Genomic DNA, 13,596 nt, shown 5'->3' on the forward strand with positions numbered 1-13,596 from the left:
CCAACCACAAATGCCCTGAAAAGGGGGTGGAGGACTACACTCTCACAAAATCTTGTCCAACCTGATCACGTTGGCAGGATGTGATGAGTGGAGTTTATGCTGGGGCCTCAGCTTTTTACAATTGACTGTTTATCAAAAACTTAGATGCGGGGAGCAAAGGCACGGTAGCTAAATTAATAGCTGGCAAAAGGACAGGTAGAAAAATATGTTAGTGAAGACGTAATGAAGATACAGAAATAGGTTGAGTGAATGGGAGTGGGTAAAAATCTGGCGGATGGCATGTAATGTTGGAACATGTGAAATTGTTCAATTGTCAAGAAGAATAGAAAAAAAACACTGCATTACTGAAATGGAAAGAAACCGCAGAACTCTGAGGTAGACAGGAATCTAAGCGTCCTTGTCACACAAAAAAAGTAGCATCCAGATCTACCAAGTAATTAGGAAGGCTATATGCTATTCTTCATGACAAGTGAAATTGGACATTAATATGAGAATGCTATGCATCAGTCATTGGTGAAACCATATTCTGAGTGCAGTTTTGGCCTCCTTATTTAGCGAAGGATGTAAATGCATTGGAGGCAATTCAGAGGAGGTTTTCTTGATTGATACCTAGAATCAGTGCATTGTTTTATGACAAATGGTTGGACAGATTGGGCTAGTTTCTAATGGCGATTAGAAGCATGAGGGGTGACTTGATTGAAATATGTAATGCTATGAAGCACTGACAAGGTAGACATAGAAGAGATATTTCCACTTGTGAGTTAAAAATTAAAAGCTGCCCTTTTAAGATAGAGATAGGAAGATTTTCTTTTCTTTCAGACTTGTGCAACTTTGGAACTTTGTTTCAGAGAACAGTGGAGGCAGGGTCACTGAATTTTTATAAGGCAGAAGTAGGTTATTGCTCAGCAAAGAAATCTAAAGTTATTGTGGGTAAATGAGAACATGGAATTCAAGACATATACACATCAGTCCTGATCTTGCAGGATGGCAGAGAAGGCTCTGGGACCAGAGTTCTTCCACCCCTAATTCATATAGGTGTAAGCATACATGGATGAGGATATTGAGCCCAATGTTTACAAATTGAGTGACCTGCCCTGCGCTAAATGGTACCAAACCTCTTGAGTGTTCTTGTGTCTGCAGCTGTCCATCACAATCCTGACTCAAGCTTTATAGAAGAAGGGTACTGAGTGAGTACTTCAGAAATGCTCCACTTGTTGCATAGCTCCTGCTTGTGTTGATCCTGACCCAGTTAAGCTGCTGGTCGTCAGAGACTTCATAATGTAGGCAATTGTATTGGTGAAGGAGACTGAGAAGATATCTCATCAATTTCTAGCACATCTCCTTGGTTCAATTTCTCTAAGACAGTGCACAGCAATTGTCTGCAAATTCGTTAATGAGTTCATTAACTTTTAACAGCATCTTAATACATTCATTTTTCTCCATAAAGATGGTCATTAAAAACATTGAGAAATGTACATGGTAGGGTACAGTTTTATTCTGAAACAAAATGAGGAGGATGTTCCATTGATGAAAGTGATGGTACACTCCCCACTTTCCTGGACTGGTGCAGCTCCAACATCCAGGACACAGCAGCCCACTTGATTGGCACCACATCCACAACCGACACTCAGTAGCAACAAAGTGTACTACCTACAAGATGCACTGCAGAAATTCACCAAAGATCCTTAGATAGCTCTTTCTAAACTCACGACCACTTCCATCTAGAAGAATAAGAGTGGCGGATACATGAAAAATCACCCTTGCGAGATCACCTCCAAGCCACTCACTATCATGACTTGGAAATAAAGTGCTGTTTCTTCACTGTCACTGGATCAAAATCCTGGAACTCCCTCCCGAAGGGTCAATGTGCAGCATGTGGACTGCAGCGGTTCAAGAAGACAGCTCACCACCACCTTCTCTAGGGATGGGTAATAAATACGAGCCAACCAACACCACCCACGAGTACACTAGCAGTAATCTGAATTCATCTGAATCCAAAAGATAAACTCATGTTGAAGACTGGATGAGGGGGCTAGCTATCATTTTTTTTTGTGGTCATGCCCCTAGCCTTGAAAACTCCCAGGATTCATGAGTAACTGGATGACTCAACATTCAAGTCACAAATTTATTTTGTAAGATTGCAGGAGGTGAGGGGTGGGGTGGATATTTTATTTCAAACTCTGCAACTTGATTCTGTTACCTTTATTTCAAATTCATCAAGGTCTCGCTCCAGTACTTAAAAAATGATAATTGGGCTCACACTTGTGGAGGGTCCCTCATCGCGAGCAACTGGGTAATGACTGCTGCCCACTGTATCAGGTGAGTGGCTACTATAACTTGACACCTACCTCACTTCTCATCTAGCAGATGATCCCCCTTACAGCTCGAAGTTGCAACTTTACTTGCTATGATGCTTCTGTCACACGGCTGTTGTTCAGCACTCTTCCAACCTTCCTTCTGTTCTTTCTCCTATGACATAAGTCAAACATCCTACATACATTATCCAAAATGTCACTTTTTATCTCTGTCATTGTATTTAATGAGTCACAGAGATGTACAGCATGGAAACAGACTCTGGTCCAATTCGTCCATGCCAACCAAATATTCTAAATAAATCTAGTCCCATGTACCAGCATTTGGCATATATTCCTCTAACCCCTTCCTTTTCATATGCCTTTTAAATATTGTAAATGTACCAGCCTCCACCATTTCCTCCGGCAGCTCATTCCATACACATCCCATTCTCTACATAAAAAAGTTGCCCCTTAGGTCCCTTTTAAATCTTTCTCCTTTTACCCTAAACCTCTGCCGTCTTGCTTTGGACTCCCCTTCCCCAGGGAAAAAAGACCTTGTCTATCCATGCCCCTCATGATTTTATAAACCTCTATACGGTCACCTCTCAACTTCTGATGCACCAGGGAAAATAGCCAACCTATTCAGCCTCTCCGTATAGCTCAAAAATCTTTTCTATAGCAGGGAGACCAGGACTATTTAGTAAAAGTCTATGGTCTTGTGGGTAATATATTAGCACAGATGGAGGATTGGCTAACTGATAGAAGACAGAGGGTTTGGATAAAGGGAACATTTTCAGGATGGCAACCTGTAATTAGTGGAATACCAAAGAGATCGATGCTGAGGCTACAATCATTTACAATACACATGAAATAACTTGGTTGAGGGAAATAAATGTACAAGAGCAAAGTTAGCAGATGACAGAAAAATAGGTGGGAAGGCAAGTAGTTAGGATGATACAAGGAGAAATAGGGAGAGAGGAGCTGAACGCATGACTACAGGGATGGTGCAGGAGGGTTCTGGATGTAGGGAGTGTTAGGATGATATGAAGAGGAATTCACTGGTTGGGCCTCAACTCTTTGGAGTTTAGAAGAATGAGAGGAGACCTTATTGAAAGATGTATGATTTTTAGAGACTTGACAGGATAGATGAAGAGAGGTTGTTTCCCTTGTGGGAGAGTCTTGGACCAGAGAACATAAAATTAGAATAAGGGTCGCCCTGTAAACTCACTCAGAGATGAGGAGAGTTTTTTTAAAAATCTATCAGAGGGTAGTGAATCTGTGCAATTTTGAAGAGGACTGTCGAGATTATGTCAGTAACTGTATTCAAGGTTGAAATAAGCATTTTTTTAAAAATCAATTGGGGAAAAGGCAGGCAAGTGGATCAAACACGATCTGATTGAATAGTAGGGTAGACATAATGGGCTGAATGGCCTACTCATCTATGTCTTATTGCTCTCAGATGATGGTATGAGGAAGAGGAGGTAATATTCTTATGGATCAGGAGGACAGAGGAGGAGGCAATAATAACCATCTAAAGGGGACTGGACAGGGCTATGGGGAGCGAACAACAGTCAGGGAGTTAGGCAATTTACTATCTTAAAAATCCAGCTAAATGGTATTTTTCTCTGCTATGTAATCCCATCTTCTACACTAACTCATTCTCTCCATTAAAATCAGGTTATAGTGCAACAGGTTTATTTGGAAGTACAAACTTTCAGAGCGCTTACAGTCCTTCTGACTAGCTACCTGCCAAAGAAGCAATGTTCTGAGATCTTGCACTTCCAAATAAACCTGTTGGACGATAAGATGGTGCTGTGTGGTTGTTAACTTCATCCACCCCAGTCCACCGGCACCTCCACATCTTTCTCTCCCACAACTTCAAAACTCTACAGTTTCCCCTTTCGCCTCCAATCTAAAAGCCTTTAAATCATAAACAGAACGGCAGACAACTCTACTGCATGCCTGATCTGGTCTTCTCTCCTACACCTTTGATATTGGCGAGTCCTACATTACAGGCAAATGGCTGTATCCAATGTCTCTACTGACTGGGGAAATGCCGGTTCAGAGGATTAAAATTTCTGATTTTTCTCTCTTTCAGCAAGAGCAGGACCTATCGGGTGGTCCTTGGCAAACATAACCTCAAGGCTTCAGAAGCCGGATCAATGGCAGTTGAAATTGCTCCAGAGAACATATTTGTCCATGAGAAATGGAATCCAATTCTTGTTGCTCTTGGGTATGTATCAATTTACTGTACTTTGCGAACCAAAACTATGAAACCCCAACTTCAGGGGAGTCACAGCGAACATTATATTCTAGTTCCACACCAATCTTCCAAATCTCTAGGACCACCTCATAATCTAATAGATTCTTCACAGCAGTATGAGTTTATGGTACGAGATCAGTTAAAATTTAGAACTTATACTGAGGATCATTCAAACCAATTTAAAAGGGTCTGTCTCATAGTCTCAAGAATGTCAAGGCTTTGGGTCCACCAATCCTGGGCTGGGTTTTATTAAAAATTGGATAGTATCAATTCACCAAAGATTGTATGTGAGCCTGGTTATTTGATTAAATATTACTTAAATCATTTAAACGTGTCATAGACAGTTGGACTAATTCTATATGTGAGCTAGGTAGGACCACTCCTGTGCAACTGAAGACCATTCAGTCCATTCGCTAGCAGTGGTGTTAATTTATCACTGGGCTCTCGGAGTCTATTCAATTGGATCCAACCATGTAGATCACAACCCTGGCTTGTGGGATGGTCTTAGCCAGGTAAGCAATCACAAAGCTGCATTTGGTTAAACTCTGGTAATATCTGATCACAGTTTGACCTTTGTAATGCTAACCTAGATTTAAATGCTTCGAATTAAAGCAAGTATAGGAAGAGGGTGCGTATTGCATTGCATGCAGCCAATAACCCATAGAAGGTGGGTACCCATCGCCCAGTTGCTTGAGTAGCAGACTCTTGAAGATAATGTGGATTCCTCTGTGTTAAGACAGCTTGCTGCCTATATTTAATGGGACAGAGTTGATTTTCAAGGTAGTGGGAGTTCAACCTCCGTTGAAACAAATCCTTTTTTCCTAAGGGCTCATATCTTGAGGAGGGCTTGTTGTGCAATTGCTTCATTTACTGCAGCCTGGGTGTTGCATTTGATCAAATGATGCTAAAATTATTCATGATTCATGAGATTCTATTCAGTCCACTTTACATAAACTAGGAGAAGCACATTGTCACAGAGGCAAGACTCCACTGCTCACAAGATCATTTATAAGCACTATAGTGCTTTAGTTTTGTTAATTTTATTTTCCACTCCTGGTGAGTACAGTACTGGGTGATGTCAAGGTATAGTCCTGCAAGGGACAACAGCAATATGGCATCCAGACCAAGAGCACACAAAAACAGAAATTACTGGAAAAAGTGAGCATATCTAGCACGCTCTGTGGAGAGAAATGTTTTGGGTCCAGAGACTCTTCTTTACAACTGATGGTAGTAAGAAAAATGTTTTTTAATGCAGAAACCAGGATGAAGGAGGGAGCCCAAAGAAAGAGAAGAACAGTTGAACAAAAGGAGTAGGTAATGATCAGGCTAAGAGAAGGAATAGCAACTAATGGGGACTATTAGTGCCTAAACATTAGTAGTGTGCAATAGCGGACCGTGTAATAACAAGGCCTGGTGTGTCAGGGTTAGGGTAATGACATGACAGAAAGTATTTCAAGCCCTAAAATTGTTGAACTCATAGGAGTTCAGAAGACTGTAGGGTTCCCAAATAGAAAATGAAATGTTCATCCAGCTTGCGCTGAATGTAGACTGGGTGACTGCTTCACAGAACACTGTTTGCCTCGGATTTCAACTCACCACCATGTTCCCTTCATTCCTGATGAAGGGCTCTGGCCCGAAACGTCGAATTTCCTGTTCCTTGGATGCTGCCTGACCTGCTGTGCTTTAACCAGCAACACATTTTCAGCATTACACCATGTTCCCTAGCCAACATCTGTCTCAGGCATAGCGCAGTGCTCCAGCTCAGGGCAAGCTGAAAGAACAGTGCATCATTTTCTACATGGGAACTCTACAGCTTTCTGGAGTCGATATGGAGTTCAACATCTTCAGGGCTAGGGGCAACTTCTTCCACTACTTTACACCAGTCTCCCAACACCCCCCACCCCGGTTATCACATGGTCTGCTACTACATACAGTCCATTGTTACACACTAATAGTCCCATTAGCATCTATTCATTCTCCCAGGCTGACCATTACCACCTTTGTCTGTTCAACTGTTCCCTCTCTCTTGGGCTCTATCTCCACCTACCAATCATTTACTTCTTACCCCATCTTCTGCATTAAAATAAAGTTGTTTTCCTAGCCACCATCAGCTCTGATGAAGGGTCACTGGACCCAAACCATTTAACTCTAATTTCTCTCTACAAATGCTGCCAGACCTGCTGAGCTTTTCCAGTAATTTCTGTTTGTTTCTGATTTCCGGCATCGGCAGTTCTTCTGGGTTTTTCAAACTAAGAGGACTTTCATCATTAAACAAAAAAAAAAGCGAAAAAGCAGTCTTGCCAGCAATTTCAGAGCATCTTTAACAGTCATCATTTAGGAGTTTCAGCCATGTTGCTATATATTATCATTTTATTGTTGAAGTTTCCACATGCTGTCACCCAGACACAAGCAGCAGGTATCATTACCAAGAACTTCAGTTTAGTTTAAAGACTGTAAGGGCAATTGGAATATCATCTTTTAGGTAACTTTGTTTAATGCAGTAATTCCAGTGCTACACAATACTGAGTAAACTTTTCACCGTATGTTATTCCAGGAAACCAAAGTCCTTGAAAGTCTCTGGTTAGACCAATCTTTTGCAAAGTGTATTGGAAGCTTCCACACAAATAATACTCTTACAAGTGGCATCTTTGTATCCTATTGCTAAACCCAGTATTGATCTGCAACTTTTCATTCTTACCTCAACAGGTATGACATTGCACTCATGAAGATTTCCAGTCCTGTGGCTCTGAGCAACACAATAGAGCTGGGATGCATTCCTGCCTCTAATACTATACTCCCCAACAACTACTCCTGCTACGTAACAGGATGGGGGCGTCTCTACAGTGAGTAGCATTCAAAATGTTTTCTTTGTATATGTTGACATCTGATTTCTCCAGAATAGTCTTTAAAAATTCAGCATACATTTCTAGATCATTTACATCTTTTCCAGATCTTGGAAAGGGGTGATAGCCTTTTCTCAATATGTGCGTAAGTTATATATCCTGGCTCTACATAGTGAGATAATCATTGATTTTTAGGCTAACTACAAGGAGATTAATGCACTAGATTGTGTCAAACTTGTGAATACAGATTGTAATGACAATCTCCTTGACAGGAGATTTAAGTTCAGCTCTGGTTAGATCATAGCTGGGAGTACTGCATGCAATTCTGGTCACTGCTTGACAGGAAGGGCAGAACTGCACTAGATGGATATAGAGGAAATTCATCAAAATAAATTGGGTTGGAACATTTTTGCAATAAAGTGAGGCAAGACAGACTCAGTTTTTTTAAGGAAATAAGGCTGGGGGGTGGCAGAATATTGATGGAGGTGTACGCGATTGTGCGGGGGATGGACAGGACAGATGGAAAACAGTTGTTATTGACCCTTCAAAGGGGAACAAGTGGACATAATTTTAAAGTGAAGGGCAGGAGGTTCATCAGAAACGCTTTCTCCCTCATCCAGAGGATGGTGGAAATCTGGAATGTATTTCCTAGGAAGACAATAGACATGGGTAACTTCAACGTTGAAAAAGGTATGCAGATGAGCACTTAGCCTTGAATGACATGAGATTCTATGGGCCAAATGCTGGAAATTGGAACTAGTATAGAGGTTGGTACATTTGATTAGATTAGATTATTTACAGTGTGGAAACAGGTCCTTCGGCCCAACAAGTCCACATTGACCCTCCGAAGAGCAAACCACCCAGACCCATTCCCCGACCTTTACCCCTTCACCTAACACTACGGGCAATTTAGCATGGCCAATTCACCTAACCTGCACATTTTTGGACAGTGGGAGGAAACCGGAGCACCTAGAAGAAACCCACGCAGACACGGGGAGAAGGTGGAAACTCCACACAGACAGTTGGATGAGGCAGGAATTGAACCCGGGTCTCTGGTACTGTGCCGCCTATTTGATGGGCCAAAGGGCGTTTTGTACACTGTAGGAGGTCTATTAGCCTGTGTTTAAATACTTCCAGAATGAATAACAGCAACTTGAGTAAGGTACCGGATAATCTTCGGGGAAGAAGGGGAGACAAATGAAATTTTCTTTTACTAAGACAGCCAACTTCAACCACCTCAATTTGATTTTCGTTACAGCAAATGGCCCTATCGCTGACAATCTTCAGCAGGCCCTTATGCCAGTTGTAGATCATGCAACTTGCTCCAAACTAGACTGGTGGGGATTTGCTGTGAGAAAGACAATGGTCTGTGCTGGTGGAGATGGCATTGTTGCTGGATGTAATGTGAGTAATTTGGGAAATAATTTACAACTACACAATGAAAATTCTAAAACGACAACTCTTAACTTTAAACAAAAACTCAGACAGAACACCATTCAAGATAGAAACAAATGTGAAAAACCAAAAAAAAGAAAGAAAGCAGCTTGGGTTTCAAAACAGGACTGTAGAAGAGGAAGGCCAACTTAAGTAATTAGTATGATAGGTCTACAACCCAGAGAAACAAGAGCTAGGAGTAGAGAACTTTAAAATGTGTTAGTCTCACTGATTAGAAACAAAAATACACTATCTATGTTTATTCCATTGAAACGGTGAACACATTGGAGGGAGGAATCAAAATAGCCTTTCTTAAATAGCGGTGTTTGTTACAGAAACACAATACTATAGCCTTGGATGAGGCCATTCAATCCATGTAAGATTCTGTAAATCCCTTTAATAAATAGACAGACTTTAGCCTCACACCTTCAATGCATTATCTGATCTTACATGGCACCTATTGTTAAAGTTTATTTGAGAATGTTATTCACATAAGAAAGAACGGAAACAAACCTGATCATTCTAAAAGCGGAGGGATTTAAACTATCCAAGGTCTTTTTCAACATATCATTTCAGTTGCATCACATTATAAACTTTTGCTATAAATTCGGTGTCTTATGATCTTACGCTCCACAACCACCTGAAGGAGCAGCGCACCGAAAGCTAGTGCTTCCAAATAAACTTGTTGGACTATAACCTGGTGTTGTGATTTTTAACTTTGCCCACCCCAGTCCAATACCAGCACCTCCAAATCATTCAATCCATTGTACCTGTGCTGGAAATAGCAGCCTTTAATATCCTGACAAGGTTTAGCACTGCATCTTTATTATCCCTCCCCGATTCTTTCTCCACCCCAGCCTCAGCAGAATACACTGGTCAATTGTTGGATGGCTGTGGATAGCGTGATATCGTATATGAGGAAGTATTGTTTTATTTTAATGGTATTTCCCTACTCAAACATTACAAAGTTAAAATTTCACTCAAGTTATTCTGGGATACGGTTTGTAACAACACCAAATTTGAATTGCATTCCAAACTTCTGAAGATGTCATAGCAGATTTTGAAAGGTTGACTCTCTCCAGACAGGCCACCATACCCAAGTTTCCTGAGAATTCTATGTTCTTTTTTGATCCTTGCAGACTTAAATTTCTCACAGCATTCCGTTAGCCAATAGACACGTGACTTCAGGTGTGACTTTTCATGAAGCAAGTTTGTCTTTCTTCACAGGGGGATTCTGGTGGACCTCTGAACTGCCCAGCTACTGATGGAACCTGGGAAATCCATGGCATTGCCAGCTTTGTATCCAGTTTGGGTTGCAATGCCAAGAAGAAGCCCACTATCTTCACTCGTGTTTCTGCCTACAATGACTGGATCGCTCAGGTACATTAGAGATAAGGATTAGGCATATGTCCTTGATGCAGACATGTTATAATTAACATGGTTGTATTTGTCAGATTTAATATCAGATATAAACTCAAGGGCGTTTAGGCTTTCTACTGATACTTTTTCTCCCACTATTCAATACTGAGAGTGGTAAGGGGTGATCTGGTAAGGGTTTCAGGATATTAATAGGGAAAGACAGGGTAGATAAAAAGTAACTACTTTCACTGGTTGAAGAGTCAAGTAGTCCAAATAAGGCCAGGCCATTCAGGAGAGATGTTAAAAAGCACTTCTACATTCAAAGAAGTGGAGGCTTGGAACTATCTTCCTCAAATATTAAGTCAATGCAAACTTAATTGTTAAATTTAAATCTGAGATACACACTTTTTTAAAAATTAAACAAAAGGTATCAAGGGATAATAAACCCAAGGCACGTATATGGAGTTAGGTCCCAGGTCAGCCATTATCTTATTGAATGGTGGAGCAAGCTCGATGGGCTGAATGGCCTACTCCTGTTCCTACCTTCCCATGCTAAATTAGCAGAGAGCAAGGTAACTGCTTTGGGAGGAAGGCAGCCACTACTGTTGGGAAGCACATTATTGTGTACTCAATATTAACAGCTGAAGTGTAAATAATTAAATTTCACAGTTGATGCAAAATTAGGATATCGTGAGCAGTGAGGGTGACATTTCAGGATAGAGACAGGTTACATGTATGGACCAAAAAAAAACTTGGTAAACAGAATATAATGTGGAAAAATACAAATACAATGTACGATCAGGAAGAAGAGTGAATATTATTTAAATAGAGAAAGACTGCAGAATGCTGAAGCACAAATCTTGGTTATCAGCAAGTAATAGGGAAAGCAAGTGGGATAATGGCTCTTATTTCAAAAGGAAATGGAGGAAAACAAAAGCTTTAATAATAACAATACCTGAAATACCTGTAAACAAAAACTGTCCCTTTTTTGAAAAAGGGGAGATATACTGACAATGGAGACAAAATAGAGAAGGCTATCTCGGCTGATACCCTGTATGGAAGGATTTTCTTATGACAGATTGCATGATTGAGCCTGTACTCATTGGAATTTAGAAGAATGAGAAGATATTTTATTGAAAATGTACAAAATTCTTAATGGGCTCATAATGGTAAAAGCTGAGAGCACTTTGCTGCAAGGATCTAGAACTAGGGGGCATTATCTCAATGCAAGGAAGTTTTCCATAGAATTGTAGAATCCCTACAGTGTGGAAACAGGCCATTTGGCCCAACAAGTTTCTACTCAAAACAGTGAATGTGAGGAATTCCATAGAGGGCTAGTTCTTCAGGGCATTGAAAAGCCGAGAGAAGCATTTTAATAATTTTAACAAGTGCAGCATCTTGGGGGCACAGGTAGAAAAACCAGAGGTGAGGATCATTAGCTTGGCCATTTGGATAGCATAGTGGTTCAGTGATTAGCACGGCTACCTAACAGCACTAGAGATCCACATTCAAATCCACCCTCAGGTGATCGCATCAAGTTTGCATATTCTCCCCATGTCTGCATGTGTTGCCTCCAGTTTTCTCCGACAGTCCAAGACCTGTCGGTTAGGTGGATGAGCCATGCCAAATTGTCCAGTGTTCTGGGACAGTATGGATGTGGGCGTGATGCTCTTTGGATTATCGATGGGCCGAATGGCCTGCTTCCACACTATTATTATTCTATTATTTAATTGACGGAACAACTGGAGGGGCTGGATGACCTAAATCATCTCACAGGCTTGAGTTAACTATTCGCCTATCTGATGCTTCAAATTATAAATTAAATCTGACTTATTAAAAAATTTGGTGTCCTTTATTTTATCTTTTATTGGAGAATATTATCGCAAAAACAGTTACCACTTGTACCTTTCCCAAGTCCCAAATGGCCTGGACAATGAACAACAATAGTCTGTTCAACCACAAAGCAAATTAAGATCAAGCCATTTACCACTTTTATCCATTGATGACCCAAATTATTTTCAAGTGGTATCACTTAATCAGGACCAGAAATCTTAGGATTATCCAACCTCCACCCCCCACCCTTTCACTTCTTGAAATAATGCACTTTTAAACAGCTTCTGATAATTAGCAGTAACTAGAGGGTAAAATTTTGCAGGCATTTACTTTCCAAATTGTATTGCTGACAAGATGAATATCCAAACTCTCAATCCCCATCTCAGTGACACAATTAGCATTAAGCCTGGGTCATAGGATTGTGACCATTCCACACTCCTAAACATCTTGCTCAGTGAAATAACTGGATCTTGCTATAATCTCCCCAAAACTTGCATTTTATTCCTCAGATAATGGCGAACAATTGAAGAGAGTCACAAAGAGGCACATTTTACTACAAGTCATACAGCATGGAAACAGACCCTTCAGTCCAACTCATCTATGCAAAGTCAATAAAAACATTTTGCTTTACTGGCTTGGTTTTTTTTTGTTCATCTTTCATTCATTGAATATTTTATGCACAAATGGGAGCTGGGCTTATATCATGTACGTCAGTTGGTCTAAAAGAAAACCATAGGCTGCTATTCTTACAATCCTAAGACTGTGCAACCCACAAAAGCACTGCCCCCACTTTTAAACAGCGTGTAGTTCAGCAGGCTAATCCATTCATGGCAACTGCCTAGCTTTCAAAAGGGTCGAAAGTAATTTTCAGCTAAACCAAAGCTCTATTCTTTAAGCTGTAAAATTGCGCAATCATGCAACCAGTTTAAAAGCAAAAATACTTTTAGTTTTAAGATTAATTCACAAAAAAAACCCCAATGTTATCAGACCGACTTGTCTGTCACTAGACTCTTCCCTTACAATGATTAAAGGAAGATGCTCAATTAGATAACAAAATCAATAGAGTGACTACGGATTTAGAACTGATGGCTCATACATCCTCAATAGCTCAGTTATATTGATTTGGATTGGCCTCATTCAATCCCAATCACTGTCGGGTTATCCAATTAAGCAGCTGTACTCTTAGTAGCCGAATGCTTCAACTCAGGGGAGAAAAGTCAGAGGTGTCTAAGCAGTAACCTTGGTAGAAGTTTGTGGGTGATAAGGCTGGGGAAAAGCCTCAGTAAGTCTGGAGACAGAAAGAAGAGTTAATATTCTAATCTAAGCAGAAGTCCTTTGCAAAACAAAAATAGGTCATACTTGACTCCAAATACTAACAGTTTCTTCTCCACATATGCCGTCAGGCCTACTGAGTGTTTCCAGCAATTTTGTTTTTACAGATTGTCAGCACGGTATTTCGCTTTTGTGAAAAATAGGTTGCTCCTTAGTTTCCCCCTCACAGAGGGAAGATCAGTCACTTGCAAAAATTAATAATGTTTAGCTTTTTACCACTGAGCAACAAAGCTGCAGC

At 40.6% G+C, this 13,596-nt stretch overlaps 1 protein-coding gene across 1 annotated transcript; it reads left to right on the top strand.

The window, feature by feature from the left end:
* The first annotated feature begins 2,256 nt into the window (after positions 1-2,256).
* On the top strand, positions 2,257-12,621 carry LOC132833525 (chymotrypsin-C-like). Its single transcript, XM_060851880.1, has 6 exons — positions 2,257-2,319; positions 4,393-4,527; positions 7,264-7,400; positions 8,659-8,804; positions 10,062-10,214; positions 12,536-12,621. Exons 1-6 carry the CDS (start codon positions 2,297-2,299, stop codon positions 12,551-12,553), a joined length of 612 nt encoding a protein of 203 aa, XP_060707863.1. The 5' UTR covers positions 2,257-2,296; the 3' UTR covers positions 12,554-12,621.
* The last annotated feature ends 975 nt before the right edge of the window (positions 12,622-13,596 follow it).

This window comes from Hemiscyllium ocellatum, chromosome 37 (genome assembly GCF_020745735.1).
Source record: "Hemiscyllium ocellatum isolate sHemOce1 chromosome 37, sHemOce1.pat.X.cur, whole genome shotgun sequence".
Taxonomy (NCBI): domain Eukaryota; kingdom Metazoa; phylum Chordata; class Chondrichthyes; order Orectolobiformes; family Hemiscylliidae; genus Hemiscyllium; species Hemiscyllium ocellatum.